The following is a 17,114-nucleotide window of genomic DNA, read 5'->3' on the forward strand; positions in this document are numbered from 1 at the left end:
AGTTCTTGTCTTTATTTCGTTATTGTAACCATGGTTTTTTATCTCAACTGTCCACCTACATGTAGTCAACAGAGTGGAGTCATTTATATTACTGATTGTCCGTCGTTGTCAGTTGGCATCAACTTTACATTTTCAACTTCTTCTTTAAAATGGCAAGTCCACTTGTTACTGGTAATCAGGAGAGACAGAAGTGACATTAAATGTCCGGGAAAAAAACATTAAAAAGAAAAATACTGGTAATCATGCGAGGTATAAAACTCTTCTTGCCTTGCCTTGTCAAAATCGAAAATATAATCACAACAACAAAATCAATATGGTGAATTATTTCGTGAAGTTAATGTTTTAATTATATCCATATTATACAAAATTGAGCAAGAATGGGAGAATGGGAGAAAAAGCACAAATGTTGATTTCATTCTGGTTTTATTTATCTGTGGCTGTGGTACAGCTAATACTTTATGATTTATTGCATGATTTCGCATTTTCAGTTACGTTCAAATGAGAAATTATTGGAGGAAACTAGAGCGCAAAACTTTGAACTCAACAAACAGCTTGCACAACAGTCACAGCTAACAGACCACATGCGGCATTACGAAGCACAAGGTCAACTCACTGAGACTCTGCAAAGGGAGCTAGCTTCTGCTCAGGTAGGTCAATATCCATCAGTGAAATCTTTTCCAGAATTGCTCCAGTCCATACTTCTGTTTCATTATAACTGTATCCTGTGGCTGTATGAATCCTAAAGTCTCAAACACAAATTGTGTGGCCTTTGTTTTCACACATATTTTAAGTGTAATACGAGAATTTTCATTTACCAAATTGCAAATATTATGTATTATAAATATTTTTCAAAATAACGCATGTTGGATATATTTATTAAGTCGATGTTGTGCCAGAATAACTGTTTGCATCACAACAAATGTCTGTGCATCAGTCACGTATAATTAACTTAGAGGGCACACTTATCAGAAAGGTTGTTTATTCTGCTAAAATCTGGAAAAGAAAAGCTTGATTTGAGATCAGTGGGGCATAAAACAGTTAACCCTATATATTGTTCCTGTCCTCATGCAGTGCACATATATAGTCACTATATTTTTTTTGCAATGAGTGGTGGATTACTTTTCTCGAATGTAACTTGGAAAATATATTTGAGTGAATACATAAAATAAAATGCAGCTATGTTTGAAGCCAAAAACACAGAACAATATTGCTCATTACAAGTGAATGTATATATTAGGCGAGGAGCACATGCACATTCCATTTACAATATACATTACAATTTGATCTTTTATGTGTCTGTGGAATGTTTAGCACTTCACCAATAGCTCTGTTACAGGATGATACATGTATTTCCAAAATGCAGGACATTAATTATTTTAATATTTCTTATTCCATTCAGGACACCATAAATATCTTATCATCACAGAACAGTGAGTTAAGAGTACAATTAGCAGCATTAGAAAACCAATTAACCAGACAAGGTAAAAAATACTGTGAATACTTACAGGCACATGTATATACTGTAAACCTCTCCTTTTTCACTGCTACAAATCATGAAATCGTGACAACCATGATGCCAAAATTTCTATGAAAGTCACTGACACAAAATTTTTCCACTGACTCGTCTCAATTTTAAGATTATATATCGAGATTAAAAATTCAGTGACAGCATGTCTGAACAGGAAATTTTTAATTTTAATGTGTTAAAGTTCTTTTTTGGACATTTCAAGTTTTGCTGAACTGATTATTTTCTCTGGCCAGGTTTTAATATAAAGTCAGTACAATGTGTCAGTGATCAAGTTGCATCATATATTAAAATGATTACATGAATAAGTTATAATTTATTCTCAATGTTTATATTTATAGCTTCGAATCAGGACGCTGCTGGTGATGCTGGAGTTAACAACAAAGATATGGTAAGCCACATCAAATGTAATATTTTAAAATATTTCTGATGAGATCAGTAAATTCAACATAAGCTGCATCACAAGCTGAATCTGGTAATGATTCTGATTGGATATGTGTTAATCTATCTACTGCTTACTGAATTTTATATGTATGAACCAAGGGATACATTTAAGGTAGAGATGCAGGTTCGTGGGCACTTGGGAGTGAAATTTTTTTTTTTGGCTTTTTATATAGACTGTTAAAATTTTGTAGAATTGTGAATGGTGGAACATACTCAAAAAACGATTTTAAAATATAGATAACAGGTGCAAACATTCTCTCTTTTGAATGCTTAGCACGATTTAGCAAATAATAAAAAAGTAACATGGTGAAAAAAAGAAATGACGGGATCTCCATATTATGCATTATATTTAACTTTTAACAAAACAATAATACATTTATATTTGGAACTGTTACAGTCATTTTAATTATGAGCATTAGCAAACCTCTTACTGAGTGCATTGTTATGCAAATTAGCAATTATCTCAGCTTCTTTTTAGTGTACATCCCAGAACTTTAAAAAAAAATAGCTCCTAGACTCTTTGACCTTTTGTTTTGAAATTTTCACAAATGATTGACAATGTGTTTATCTTCAAAACGCCGTTGGGGCATTGTTTTTGGTTGAACAGTGTTACAACAATCGTACAGACAACTAGCTTGGGTGTTAATGCATAAACTTGAAGTAGTGCAATTTGAGCTGCTGCCCTGCAAAATGTACAACTGGTAGACAGTTTTCAAGACGACACTTTCTTCATAGTAAACAGATGTACCCATAAACCAATTTTGACAGGAAACAGAAGCATGGTTTAGAAGCTATTTTTTTAAATCAATTTTGACCAAAAAAGAACATTTTTTGTGCATATTTGAAACTACAGTGTCCATAAAAAAAAATACTAACAAAATTTTAAAATTTATACAATAAGCTTTCCGAAAATATATAGTTTTGTGGACAAGGGAGGTCATCTTGGTTTCCTAATTAACTAATTAAAATACCTGTCAGGTAAACTGCATCTCTACCTTAACTGTTAAGACGTCAGGGTATCATGCTGGTAGCTGGATGCCATTAAAATTTATCGCCAGATTTTCTTGACGTCTACCATATGGCTTTATTTTATGCTTTCTCACATATCCAAGAAAAAAATGTCTGGTCTTTGAACTGCCTTGGTTGCCCCAAATTATTTGGTAATTCTGATGAATACTTACAATGCTTCAACACATCTACTGTTGAAAACCTCCATGGATAGTGAATGGTGTCAGCAGGGTACATGTATGTGTTAACACAAATTTGTATGGAAATATGTCTTTTAAAAAAAAACACATTTTTTTAGTTTTCTGACAGTTGTTCTCAAAAAAAAATAATTTTGTTCTGGCTTAATAAAAAACAAAAAAAGACTATGTAACACTTTGAAAAAAAAAACTAACATTTCACTTTTATTTAAAAGACCTTAAATCGCACTCAATTTTTCAGTTTGATGATTTTAGGATAGTCATTAACTCATTAAAATCGGGAATATTTAATAGCACTAATACAATTTTTGACATTTTGCTCAGTGAATAGTTGCATCAAATAAAAAGTGGGGTTACCCAAACTTGTTTCCATGGAAACAGTAACTTTTCCTTATTAGTCCCCGTTCGGACGCAGTCCGAAAACGGGGACTTATGTTTTGCCCTGTGTGCGTCCGTGCGTCCGTGCGTCCGTGCGTCCGTGATCACCTGTATCTCGAACATGCATGGACCGATTAAGTTCAAACTTCACTCATACATCACATATTATATGGGACATATGCACATGCATTTTTTTCATGATCCGATTAACGATAGCCGAATAGCGGACATTTTAAGGCCGAAAATGCATCAAAATCGCACATTTTCACCATTCCGGACCCGGATCTCAGTTATGCATGGACGGATTTTGTTCAAATTTGGTACATACATTAAACATAATAGGACCTTGATGCACGTCATTTTTTTTTTTGGATCGGGTTCGAAATGGCCGACTGGCGGCCATTTTGTTTTAAAGAATTCAGTTCTGGATCCGTATCTAAGACATGCTTGGATTGATCGAGTTCAAACTTCACACACACAAGGTACATCATGTCACAAATATGTATGTGCATTTGTTTCATGATCTCATTAACGATAGCCAAATAGCGGCCGCTTTAAGGGCGAAAATGCATTGAAATCGCACATTTTCACCATTCCGGACCCGGATCTCAGTTATGCATGGACAGATTTCATTCAAATTTGGTACATACATTAAACATAATAGGACCTTGATGCACGTCATTTTTTTTTCGGATCAAGTTCGAAATAGCCGACTGGCGGCCATTTTGTTTTAAAGAATTCAGTTCTGGATCCGTATCCGAGACATGTCTGGATTGATCAAGTTCAAACTTCACACACACAAGGTACATCATGTCACAAATATGTATGTGCATTTGTTTCATGATCTCATTAACGATAGCCGAATAGCGGCCATTTTAAGGCCGAAAATGCATCAAAATCGCACATTTTCACCATTCCGGACCCGGATCTCAGTTATGCATGGACGGATTTTGTTCAAATTTGGTACATACATTAAACATAATAGGACCTTGATGCACGTCATTTTTTTTTTGGATCGGGCTCGAAATGGCCGACTGGCGGCCATTTTGTTTTAAAGAATTCAGTTCTGGATCCGTATCTGAGACATGCTTGGATTGATCGAGTTCAAACTTCACATACACAAGGTACATCATGTCACAAATATGTATGTGCATTTGTTTCATGATCTCATTAACGATAGCCAAATGGCGGCCGCTTTAAGGGCGAAAATGCATTGAAATCGCACATTTTCACCATTCCGGACCCGGATCTCAGTTATGCATGGACAGATTTCATTCAAATTTGGTACATACATTAAACATAATAGGACCTTGATGCACGTCATTTTTTTTTCGGATCAAGTTCGAAATAGCCGACTGGCGGCCATTTTGTTTTAAAGAATTCAGTTCTGGATTCGTATCCGAGACATGTCTGGATTGATCAAGTTCAAACTTCACACACACAAGGTACATCATGTCACAAATATGTATGTGCATTTGTTTCATGATCTCATTAACGATAGCCGAATAGCGGCCATTTTAAGGCCGAAAATGCATCAAAATCGCACATTTTCACCATTCCGGACCCGGATCTCAGTTATGCATGGACGGATTTTGTTCAAATTTGGTACATACATTAAACATAATAGGACCTTGATGCACGTCATTTTTTTTTTGGATCGGGCTTGAAATGGCCGACTGGCGGCCATTTTGTTTTAAAGAATTCAGTTCTGGATCCGTATCTGAGACATGCTTGGATTGATCGAGTTCAAACTTCACACACACAAGGTACATCATGTCACAAATATGTATGTGCATTTGTTTCATGATCTCATTAACGATAGCCAAATGGCGGCCGCTTTAAGGCCGAAAATGCATTGAAATCGCACATTTTCACCATTCCGGACCCGGATCTCAGTTATGCATGGACGGATTTCATTCAAATTTGGTACATACATTAAACATAATAGGACCTTGATGCACGTCATTTTTCTTCCGGATCAAGTTCGAAATAGCCGACTGGCGGCCATTTTGTTTTAAAAAATTCAGTTCTGGATCCGTATCCGAGACATGTCTGGATTGATCAAGTTCAAACTTCACACACACAAGGTACATCATGTCACAAATATGTATGTGCATTTGTTTCATGATCTCATTAACGATAGCCAAATGGCCGCTTTAAGGCCGAAAATGCATTGAAATCGCACATTTTCACCATTCCGGACCCGTATCTCAGTTATGCATGGATGGATTTTGTTCAAATTTGGTACATACATTAAACATAATAAAACCTTGATGCACGTCATTTTTTTTTCGGATCAAGTTCGAAATAGCCGACTGGCGGCCATTTTGTTTTAAAGAATTCAGTTCTGGATCCGTATCCGAGACATGTCTGGATTGATCAAGTTCAAACTTCACACACACAAGGTACATCATGTCACAAATATGTATGTGCATTTGTTTCATGATCTCATTAACGATAGCCGAATAGCGGCCGCTTTAAGGGCGAAAATGCATTGAAATCGCACATTTTCACCATTCCGGACCCGGATCTCAGTTATGCATGGACGGATTTTGTTCAAATTTGGTACATACATTAAACATAATAGGACCTTGATGCACGTCATTTTTTTTTTGGATCGGGCTCGAAATGGCCGACTGGCGGCCATTTTGTTTTAAAGAATTCAGTTCTGGATCCGTATCTGAGACATGCTTGGATTGATCGAGTTCAAACTTCACATACACAAGGTACATCATGTCACAAATATGTATGTGCATTTGTTTCATGATCTCATTAACGATAGCCAAATGGCGGCCGCTTTAAGGGCGAAAATGCATTGAAATCGCACATTTTCACCATTCCGGACCCGGATCTCAGTTATGCATGGACAGATTTCATTCAAATTTGGTACATACATTAAACATAATAGGACCTTGATGCACGTCTTTTTTTTTTCGGATCAAGTTCGAAATAGCCGACTGGCGGCCATTTTGTTTTAAAGAATTCAGTTCTGGATCCGTATCCGAGACATGTCTGGATTGATCAAGTTCAAACTTCACACACACAAGGTACATCATGTCACAAATATGTATGTGCATTTGTTTCATGATCTCATTAACGATAGCCGAATAGCGGCCATTTTAAGGCCGAAAATGCATCAAAATCGCACATTTTCACCATTCCGGACCCGGATCTCAGTTATGCATGGACGGATTTTGTTCAAATTTGGTACATACATTAAACATAATAGGACCTTGATGCACGTCATTTTTTTTTTGGATCGGGCTTGAAATGGCCGACTGGCGGCCATTTTGTTTTAAAGAATTCAGTTCTGGATCCGTATCTGAGACATGCTTGGATTGATCGAGTTCAAACTTCACACACACAAGGTACATCATGTCACAAATATGTATGTGCATTTGTTTCATGATCTCATTAACGATAGCCAAATGGCGGCCGCTTTAAGGCCGAAAATGCATTGAAATCGCACATTTTCACCATTCCGGACCCGGATCTCAGTTATGCATGGACGGATTTCATTCAAATTTGGTACATACATTAAACATAATAGCACCTTGATGCACGTCATTTTTTTTTCGGATCAAGTTCGAAATAGCCGACTGGCGGCCATTTTGTTTTAAAAAATTCAGTTCTGGATCCGTATCCGAGACATGTCTGGATTGATCAAGTTCAAACTTCACACACACAAGGTACATCATGTCACAAATATGTATGTGCATTTGTTTCATGATCTCATTAACGATAGCCAAATGGGGGCCGCTTTAAGGCCGAAAATGCATTGAAATCGCACATTTTCACCATTCCGGACCCGTATCTCAGTTATGCATGGATGGATTTTGTTCAAATTTGGTACATACATTAAACATAATAGGACCTTGATGCACGTCTTTTTTTTTTTCGGATCAAGTTCGAAATGGCCGACTGGCGGCCATTTTGTTAAAGAATTCAGTTCTGGATCCGTATCCAAGACATATCTGGATTGATCAAGTTCAAACTTCACACACACATGGTACATCATGTCACAAATAGATATGTGCATTTGTTTCATGATCTGCTTAACAATAGCGGAATGATGGCCATTTTAAGGCCGAAAATGCATCAAAATCACATATTTTCACAATTCCAGAACCGGATCTCAGTCATGCATGGATGGATTTTGTTCAGATTTAGCACAATGTGTTGTACATATGCAGGTGCATTTCGGTCATGATCTGCTTTGAATGTATATGTCACTCAAATATGAACGGAACGGGGACGTGTCATTGACAATGACTTGTTTCCCTGTAGTATTATACCCAATGTGGATTGGAAAATGCTTATTACAAAACATAGTTTGGATACACATGTCACTCCGTGACTCCCCTGGACCTCAGTCAATAGTTCACTGTGACCCCCAGGACATCAGTCAATAGTTCACTGTGACTCCCCAGGACCCCAGTCAATAGTTCACTGTGACCCCCAGGACATCAGTCAATAGTTCACTGTGACTCCCCAAGACCCCAGTCAATAGTTCACTGTGACTCCCCTGGACCTCAGTCAATAGTTCACTGTGACCCCCAGGACATCAGTCAATAGTTCACTGTGACTCCCCAAGACCCCAGTCAATAGTTCGCTGTGACTCCCCAGGACCCCAGCCAATAGTTCACTGTGACCCCCAGGACATCAGTCAATAGTTCACTGTGACCCCCAGGACATCAGTCAATAGTTCACTGTGACTCCCCAAGACTCCCCAGGACCCCAGTCAATAGTTCACTGTGACTCCCCTGGACCTCAGTCAATAGTTCACTGTGACCCCCAGGACATCAGTCAATAGTTCACTGTGACTCCCCAAGACCCCAGTCAATAGTTCACTGTGACTCCCCAGGACCCCAGTCAATAGTTCACTGTGACCCCCAGGACATCAGTCAATAGTTCACTGTGACTCCCCAAGACCCCAGTCAATAGTTCACTGTGACTCCCCTGGACCTCAGTCAATAGTTCACTGTGACCCCCAGGACATCAGTCAATAGTTCACTGTGACTCCCCAAGACCCCAGTCAATAGTTCGCTGTGACTCCCCAGGACCCCAGCCAATAGTTCACTGTGACCCCCAGGACATCAGTCAATAGTTCACTGTGACCCCCAGGACATCAGTCAATAGTTCACTAAGACTCCCCAGGACCCCAGTCAATAGTTCACTGTGACTCCCCTGGACCTCAGTCAATAGTTCACTGTGACCCCCAGGACATCAGTCAATAGTTCACTGTGACTCCCCCAAGACCCCAGTCAATAGTTAACTGTGACTCCCCAGGACCCCAGTCAATAGTTCACTGTGACACCCTAGAACCTGGTCAATTGTTCACTGTGACACCCTAGAACCTGGTCAATTGTTCACTGTGACACCCTAGAACCTGGTCAATTGTTCACTGTGACGCCCTAGAACCTGGTCAATTGTTCACTCATGTATTGCATTGTTTCATTGCAGGTTGACATGTTATCATCTTCAATAAGACAGTTAGAAATGGAAAGAGAACAGCAGGCCAAAGAGATTGCTGAACAACATGAGCAGTATCAGTCTTTATTAGAACAAATGGAAGTCATTAAAAAAGAACAAGCTTCAGGTAGGATAGTATCTGTGGTCTAGGAGTATAGCACCCTCACAAAATCTTTAAGTACTGTAAAATACTTTATTTTTAGCTGGAATTAATTTTAGCTGAAAAAACTTTTTTGGTGTTTTGTATGGAATTTATTTTCACTGATTTTCTGGCGAGTTGAATGTAAAATATTGGAAAAAAGATATATTCGCTGGATTTTATTTTTACTGGATCATTCTTTCAGTGAAAATTAATTCCAAGTGAAAATAAAGTATTTTACAGTAACTTTCTTGTGGCCTTGTTGTAAACTGCAAGTCGGATTGCTATGATATTTTATATATATATATATATATATATAGGTACTACAGGTGGACCTCTCTCAGATTTGTTCATTTCATGATTATATCTTCAATTCTCTAATTTTGGTCAATATTTAATATCTCATTTTTGATAAAAAGTGATATTTTCGACTTCTTGTTAAAAACCGCAAGTCTGATTGCTTTGATGCCATACATAACTCTCAATTTTCTAATGATATCTTAAGTTCTTTAATTCAAATGTGCATTGCTGACAGCGGAGTTATCTCAGTCGACAGGCTGCTTGTAAATTTTTTTCAATGATTTCAATTTTAGTAATATTTACATAATATAAACTGATTCCTTTTCTCTTGACAGCACCAGCTATAACACCTGAGGGAAACTTCATTACCAAAGAAGCATATGAGACCTTACAGGTAGCTATGGAGAAACTAGAAGACAAATTTACGAAAGTAATGAGGGATAAGGCTGAGTTGAGTGATAAGAGTCAAGAATTGGAACATGTATGCATGCAGCTAGAAGGGGAGACGGATACAATTGGTATGTTACTTATATACCATAGTTTATCTCTCAGTGGGTATGATGTACTATATATATATCAGACTTGACAAGCCAGATTTCAGTGTGGGCTGTTTTCCAATGGATGTAATTTCAGTTCCCATGTTGCTAAGTGAATACCAATTTTAAACAAACCATTTGTCAGTCTCTTGGCTGTTTTAGCTTTCATAGATGTCTTGTAATGTAACATGTGTGGTACCAAGATATCATAGACTGATAACTAGCAGAAACCATTTGATACCCAATAACTAGCAGAAACTTTTTGACACCCAATAAATTGGGGAAACCTTTTGATACCCAATAACTTGGGGAAACCTTTTGATATCCAATAACTTGGGGGAAGCTTTTGATACCAAATAACTTGCGGAAACCTTTTGATACCCAATAACTAGTGGAAACCTTTTGATATCCAATAACTAGTGGAAACCTTTTGATACCCAATAACTAGTGGAAACCTTTTGATACCCAATAACTAGTAGAAACCTTTTGATACCCAATAACTAACGGAAACTTTTGATACCCAATAACTTGGGGAAACCTTTTGATACCCAATAACTTGGGGAAACCTTTTGATACCAAATAACTTGGGGAAACCTTTCGATACCCAATAACTAGTGGAAACCTTTTGATACCCAATAACTAGTGGAAACCTTTTGATACCCAATAACTAGGGGAAACCTTTTGATACCCAATAACTAGTGGAAACCTTTTGATACCCAATAACTAGTGGAAACCTTTTGATACCCAATAACTAGTGGAAACCTTTTGATACCCAATAACTCGTGGAAACCTTTTGATACCCAATAACTAGTGGAAACCCTTTGATATCTAATAACCTGTGGAAAGCTTTCGATACCCAATATCTTGTGGAAACCTTTCGATATCTAATAACCTGTGGAAACCTTTCGATACCCAATATCTTGTGGAAACCTTTCGATACCCAATAACTTGTGGAAACTTTTTGATATCCAATAACTTGGGGAATCCTTTTGTTACCCAATAACTAGGGGAAACCTTTTGATACCCAATAACTAGCGGAAACCTTTTGATGCCCAATAACTAGCATAAACCATTTTGATACCCAATAACTAGGGGAAACCTTTTGATACCCAATAACTAGGGGAAACCTTTTGATACCCAATATTCCCATTTAAAAAATAAATAAAAGGTTGCTCCCAGAACAAACTGAAACATAAAATATGTTCAAATGATGCTGATGCAGCTAATATGATATGTTAAAAGTAGATAATCTGCCCTAACTTTCCCATCAATTTTATTTTGACCTTCAAAGACTCTTAAACTCAGTGAGTGGCTGTTGACTGCATCTAATTTCTTGTTACTCATCCACACACTTAACCAAATTTTGTTATCGGTTGGCTTAATATAACCCCAACAGACCGTATTTTTGTGAAAGATTGGTATTTTTGTCCTGATTTATAGGAATCTGAAAAACGCGTTTCACAACTTGTCTCTTATTTAGTTTTATGCGTCATTCAAGATGGCGGCTCCATGTTGTAAATATCGTATTTATTTTATTATCACGTGTGCGCCAGCTGACTGTGCCCTGGCCCTGGTACCTCACAGATTTGCAAAGTGGAAATTTTATTTAAAAAAATTGTTGTTCTTCAGGTGATTATATTAGTTTATACCATGAACAAAGAGAGAAACTTAATCAGAAACAGACTGAAAAAGAAGAATATGTTAGTCGGTTAGCGAAAGAAAAAGAAGAAATGCAGGTGAGTGTTCTGTCGTTTCTGTGTTTATTTTCTAACTGAACGTGCCCAATCTGAATGTTCATACATTCTTAACTCTTGGGTACAGTGAATGCTTGTACATCTCTTGTGATAATCAAAAACAGTTGAAAGATAAATATCATAAGCTCTCTCACCAATAACATTTTTTAACTGTTTCCATGGGAAAAATATTATTTCATAAAACAAAGCGAACTGAACAAAATTTTGATGAGACCTTTTCTACTTTAGCTGTTGGCCTACTTGGCAAAGTATAGCTGTCCATATTACGAATTGTCAGTCGTCATCCGTCAATATCAATTTTACACTTTTTTCTTAAAACTGTTAGCCCAATTGCTTTGATATTTGATATTCTCTAATTTAAGTGAATATTTTGGTCATTTTTTGTATAAAAAGCTATTTTTGAATTAAAATGGCTAGCTTAATTACTAATATTCTACCGTACTTATCCGGGTAAGAGCCCATGCCTGGGCAAATGCCCACCCCCCACTTTTGACACAATAAAAAAGTTGAGGTCATATCCGGGCACACGCCCAGGGGGTCTAGAAAACTATTTTCTACTCGTTGACTGTGGTTGTATTAACAGTTGACTTTCTTGAAGTCTGTTGCGATACTTATAAAAATTGTTAATTGCGTAAAACAAGGGGTGAACGCAAAATAGCTGTGACAGCCTTCTGCCTTCGGGGCAGCGCGTTCTGAATCATACCATGGAAGATGCATGATTGTAGCAACCCGTACCTGGGAGAGTGGTTGAAATCACGTTATTTTGGATTGACCTTTATGATGAAATACTAGTAGTGATGTCATTATTAGCCAATCAGTAAAGCAGATGCATAAAGGTCAAAAGACGATTGCTAGACTGTAAACAAAAGCATCGTGTGCCATCGCAGCAGAGCGACCCCATTTTTCTTGTCTCCTTATTATGATTAGACATGAATGAAAAGTGCCAAGCTGGCAGACTGCGAAATCCGTGGATTAAAAGTGCTAAGTCCAAATTGTGTGGGACGATATCGACGAACTTCAGGAATAAGTTGTAGGGATTTTGTTCGACGGCTACAGTGACGCCGATATGGAATTTGAGGGTTTTGAGTTTGACGAAGATGGCAATGAACGTACAAATAAAGATCTGAGAAGTGTTTTCAAACAGCTATGAATTTTTATAATTTTTACTGTGTAAATTTGTAAATTGATATTGATCTTGTATGACGGTTGATTCGTAATTTGTCAAGACCGGAAATCATTTTACGCAGTTTAACCTGTGACATTTTAATTCATTTTGAGTTCACGCGTATTGGGCGTGTTTGTCGGCGGGATAATCCTAATTCAAATGATTCCTCACTGTCAATTTTTATTATTTCTGGTTTATTTGTCACATTATAAGCAATACATTATTTTTGTTCTACTTCTAGTGTTGCATATTGTTCATTTATTTCCGTTGCGTGTTTTCATTTGCCGTTCTATTCCCTGCCGCAGTTCGAACTGCGTGTTGTCAATTTTCGCGAATTTTCGCCCACCCCTTCTTTTTGGCAATTTTCCATGTTCAAGACCCTGGGCTTATACCCGGATAAATACGATATATGTAGACACCTTGGGTGGAACACTGACAAATTTGTTCACTTTGTGATAGTTTTAGTATATATTTTTTGTGAAAAAATGCTATTTATAAAACAGAGCTTTATATCAGTCAACAAGCTGATTGTATCATATATTCAAGTCAAACGTTTTATTCATTTTTTTGTGCGTGAAAAGTAGTTCAGTGACTATATATTTGTATCTGAGTTTTGTGAACATCTTAAAAAAAATAAAACTACATTGTCAAATTAAAAAAAATCTTATTCGTTTTATAGTACACCAATTTGTTATATTTTTGTTACATTTCACAGTGCACAAAAATACAATTGTTCTTTCTATTGATGGCTGTAAATGTTCTCATACATGTATTTGTCTTCTACAGAGAAAACTGGGTCAGCTACAGAGTTTAGTTATGCAGCTCCTTGGGGAAAAACAGTATTTACATCCATATAGCAGAACTAATAATAAACTAGGCCAAATGCTACCAGATACCACGATACCAACATTGGCTCAGACCACACCCAATCAAAATAAAACATTTGGTAGTAACTTAGATAGTACTCATCTAGACGGTAAGTCAGGTATTAAATCATTTCTTGTGAAGTTTTTGTAGGAATACCTGAACAAATTGAGTCAATGTGAAGCAATTTACAAGATTGTTTTTGATTGGCTACCAGTCCTAACACCTAACAGTTGGGCCAATCAGAGAGCATCTTGTTTGTTGATAGGCATTTTGACATAAATGTAAAAGTATTAATTATTCATTGTGTTTTAATTTTGCTAATAAGTAAAATTCACTAAATTAAATCTGTGTGAACATGGCAAATACCTAGACAGTATCACATTCTGCCTTGTGTATATGCTTCGACCCATCTACCCAAATGTAGTTCACTGATGCACTGTCTGTCTGACTGACTCTCCGTCTGACTGACTATCCGTCTGTTCACTTTTACATACATAACTAAAGAAATTCAACACTCATAATTTTAAAATTTGGTCTGTATGATGTTCGTACACTTGTGGTGGAAACAATGCATTGCATATATTACAGAGGGGTTACGGTTTCTATTAGAACATCTACGCAAATGAGAAATTGTGATTTTTTCGTTTTCAATTGTTAAAAAAGAATAGGTGCGACTTCTATTAGGGATGTGGCTTCTAATACAGATTTTACGATATGTCTGATGGCCATGCTGTTCAGGTCAAGACAAGATGTGTCAATTGCATCCCTCTTTGCTAACTCCATTCCTACTAGTACATTACTGTTAGCTACATGTATATTCAGTTACAGTAGCAGGTACACCGTAGTCCACCAATCAACACTGAGCTTTACTCACTTCTCATGAGAAACAATGCTTTCCTGTATTACTCGTATATGTAGACCTGAAATTCATGAAAAAACAGACTTAATGACCAGTTTGACTGAACCTTTTTTTCAACATACACGTAGAAGAAAACCTGAACCATCCTGATCTGATCTCACTTATCAATTTTTTTTTCATTTTCTGTATTTCAATTATTTTTATCCAGATTATGACTGGCCGTCTTCAGACACAGAGAGTATGTCCTCGGACGAGGTAGAAATAACTGGGAACCATGTTGCACCGCTCACACCAAACTCAACGAGTACACCAAGTAAATATGTACCTCAAGGTGAGAGAACAGCCAAGCAGATCATGGAACTATTAGAGCTTATGGGATCACCAAATAGCATCGACAAACATTCCTTATTAGACCATGCTTTTTATCCATGCCGTTGTTGTTCAGGAGAACTTATTACGTTATAACGACAGTGAACCTCTGCAAGTATTTATCCCCCGATCCCCCTAGATGAGGAATATTCAGAGAGGGACTATATATTCATCTGTTACCATGGCAATAGGTGAACTTGTTGCATCCGGTGATGGTGATGTTTATGGATTCTTTGCAGCTACAAGTCAACATCAAAAGATCTCTATCCCATACTCACTGTATTCTCCCATGCATTGTCTACAAATTCAGTGTTTTTCGATTGTTGGCTTTGCTTCCTGTTGAGTTATATCGTTACAATGCCTGCTCTGCTTTCGGGGCAGTTTTTATTCAATGGTGTCGGAAACAATGACAGGAATTATGTGAAACAAGCAACACTGTACTGCGTACAAAGAGATGGCACAGACCAGCTGACAAGAATACACTGCAAAAAAACTGAAAGATGCTCAACACAGTGACTGAAATAATTCAAATTGATTTCACAGCAATCTGGTTTATTTGTTAATATGTTACCTTCTGACAACCACTTCTCGTGATGGAAGTAAAACTTTTGCACCATGGAGATACCATCTTATCTGCCTCTATACCCCCCCGAGTAAAAACCAATTATTACTACAATTTCATGTACATATATTATTACCAGTACAATTTATTGTAAATTTTTTTTCTGCTGTATTATTCTATAAATTATGAATTATTTCCGAAATGTCTTCAGTTGATGCAATATATGTACATAATATTATAGAGCAAAGAACTAGTACGGAGTATAGTGTTATGTTGTTTATATTTTACAATTTCTTTGAAATTTGTATAAACACGTACTTTATATTGGTTACAATTGGTTGAGGGCTATTTGTATGTGCTTCTGTTGCAAAAAATATGCGTCCCTTTATTATTATTATTTTTCATTCCTAAATAAGCTGATTGAGGAGATGTTTTGTTAACACTGATAAGAAGCTGATAAGCTTTTTTAATGTACCTTATTATGATTGCACTATTATACTTTCTAGTAACATAAATTCTGATGGGATTTACCAGGGTGTGAGATGGGTGGAAGAAAACAAAATAAAACACAGAGGTATGTTTATTCCCAGTTGATCTGTGGTGGTATGGAATCAAACAAGGTACAAACCCTCTGTGTTTTAAGCACATTACACAAATCTTAAATTTGGTGAAAAACTCATCAACATTCTTGACATATCAGGAGAGCGTGGTCAGATAAATTGTGTACAATGATGTACACTCTTATCTTACTTGAAAATACTTACTACAGTAGTTATATACAGTCCCGAATGTGATGAAGATTTAGGAATAATCGTTTATATTTGCTACCACGTTTTCCTCACTGCATACAAAGTGACATTCCCATACAAGCTGAACATTGAAACTGGGCAGTGCCTACAAGCTGAGCAGTTCCAACACGCTGGGCAATGCCTACACACGCTGGGCAGTTCCTACACATGCTGAGTTGTACCTACACGCTGGTTTGCAAGTCGTATCATTAATATCTCATCAGAACAGAATCAGAAAACAATATTCTTTTAATTCTCTGATAATTGAGAGAGACATGCATGCAAGCCTTCCTATTATAGTCATAAATATGCTACATTAGCCAGCTAAAAACCCCTTCCCCAGATGGAGATAATGCTCCAACACAAACGTCTTATTACTAGCTTAATACAAAGCTAAAATTAATTCAAACTGCTCTGATTGTGAAAACTTTGTGTGAAGATTTTATTTTAAAGCCAATATTACAAGAGTTTAAGAGAAGTCGTCCCATTATCCCAAGTTTTGTCGGCCTTCAAAATAATATTTAAACGGTAGATGCATTTTATGCTAATTTGAACAGGGCAGTGGATGTGCTGCTGGTTCCAAAGTATCACCACAATGATAATGAACTCAATATCTTTTAATTATATTTTTTGTGAAAATCCAACTCGCAAAGGTGATGCAGTTTCTGTTCCCATGGAAACTTTTGTTCTATTTCACAACAGTGTGTTGTGAGAGATGTAGTCAAATAAATATACATTATTTATAAATACA

General features: G+C 36.9%; 1 protein-coding gene across 5 annotated transcripts in view; it reads left to right on the forward strand.

The window, feature by feature from the left end:
• The window catches only part of LOC102801315 (golgin subfamily A member 2-like), a 38,169-nt gene extending 21,055 nt beyond the window's left edge, over positions 1 to 17,114 (forward strand). For all 5 annotated transcript variants that reach the window (XM_085492486.1, XM_085492487.1, XM_085492488.1 and 2 more), the window contains 8 exons: positions 489 to 647; positions 1,400 to 1,481; positions 1,867 to 1,916; positions 9,016 to 9,151; positions 9,799 to 9,981; positions 11,629 to 11,735; positions 13,705 to 13,894; positions 14,853 to 17,114. In XM_085492486.1, the coding sequence (XP_085348612.1) occupies positions 489 to 647; positions 1,400 to 1,481; positions 1,867 to 1,916; positions 9,016 to 9,151; positions 9,799 to 9,981; positions 11,629 to 11,735; positions 13,705 to 13,894; positions 14,853 to 15,109 (1,164 nt within the window). In that variant the 3' untranslated portion in view covers positions 15,110 to 17,114. The remainder of the gene's footprint in view (positions 1 to 488; positions 648 to 1,399; positions 1,482 to 1,866; positions 1,917 to 9,015; positions 9,152 to 9,798; positions 9,982 to 11,628; positions 11,736 to 13,704; positions 13,895 to 14,852) is intronic.

Source organism: Saccoglossus kowalevskii, chromosome 17 (genome assembly GCF_978046115.1).
Source record: "Saccoglossus kowalevskii chromosome 17, keSacKowa6.1, whole genome shotgun sequence".
NCBI lineage: Eukaryota > Metazoa > Hemichordata > Enteropneusta > Harrimaniidae > Saccoglossus > Saccoglossus kowalevskii.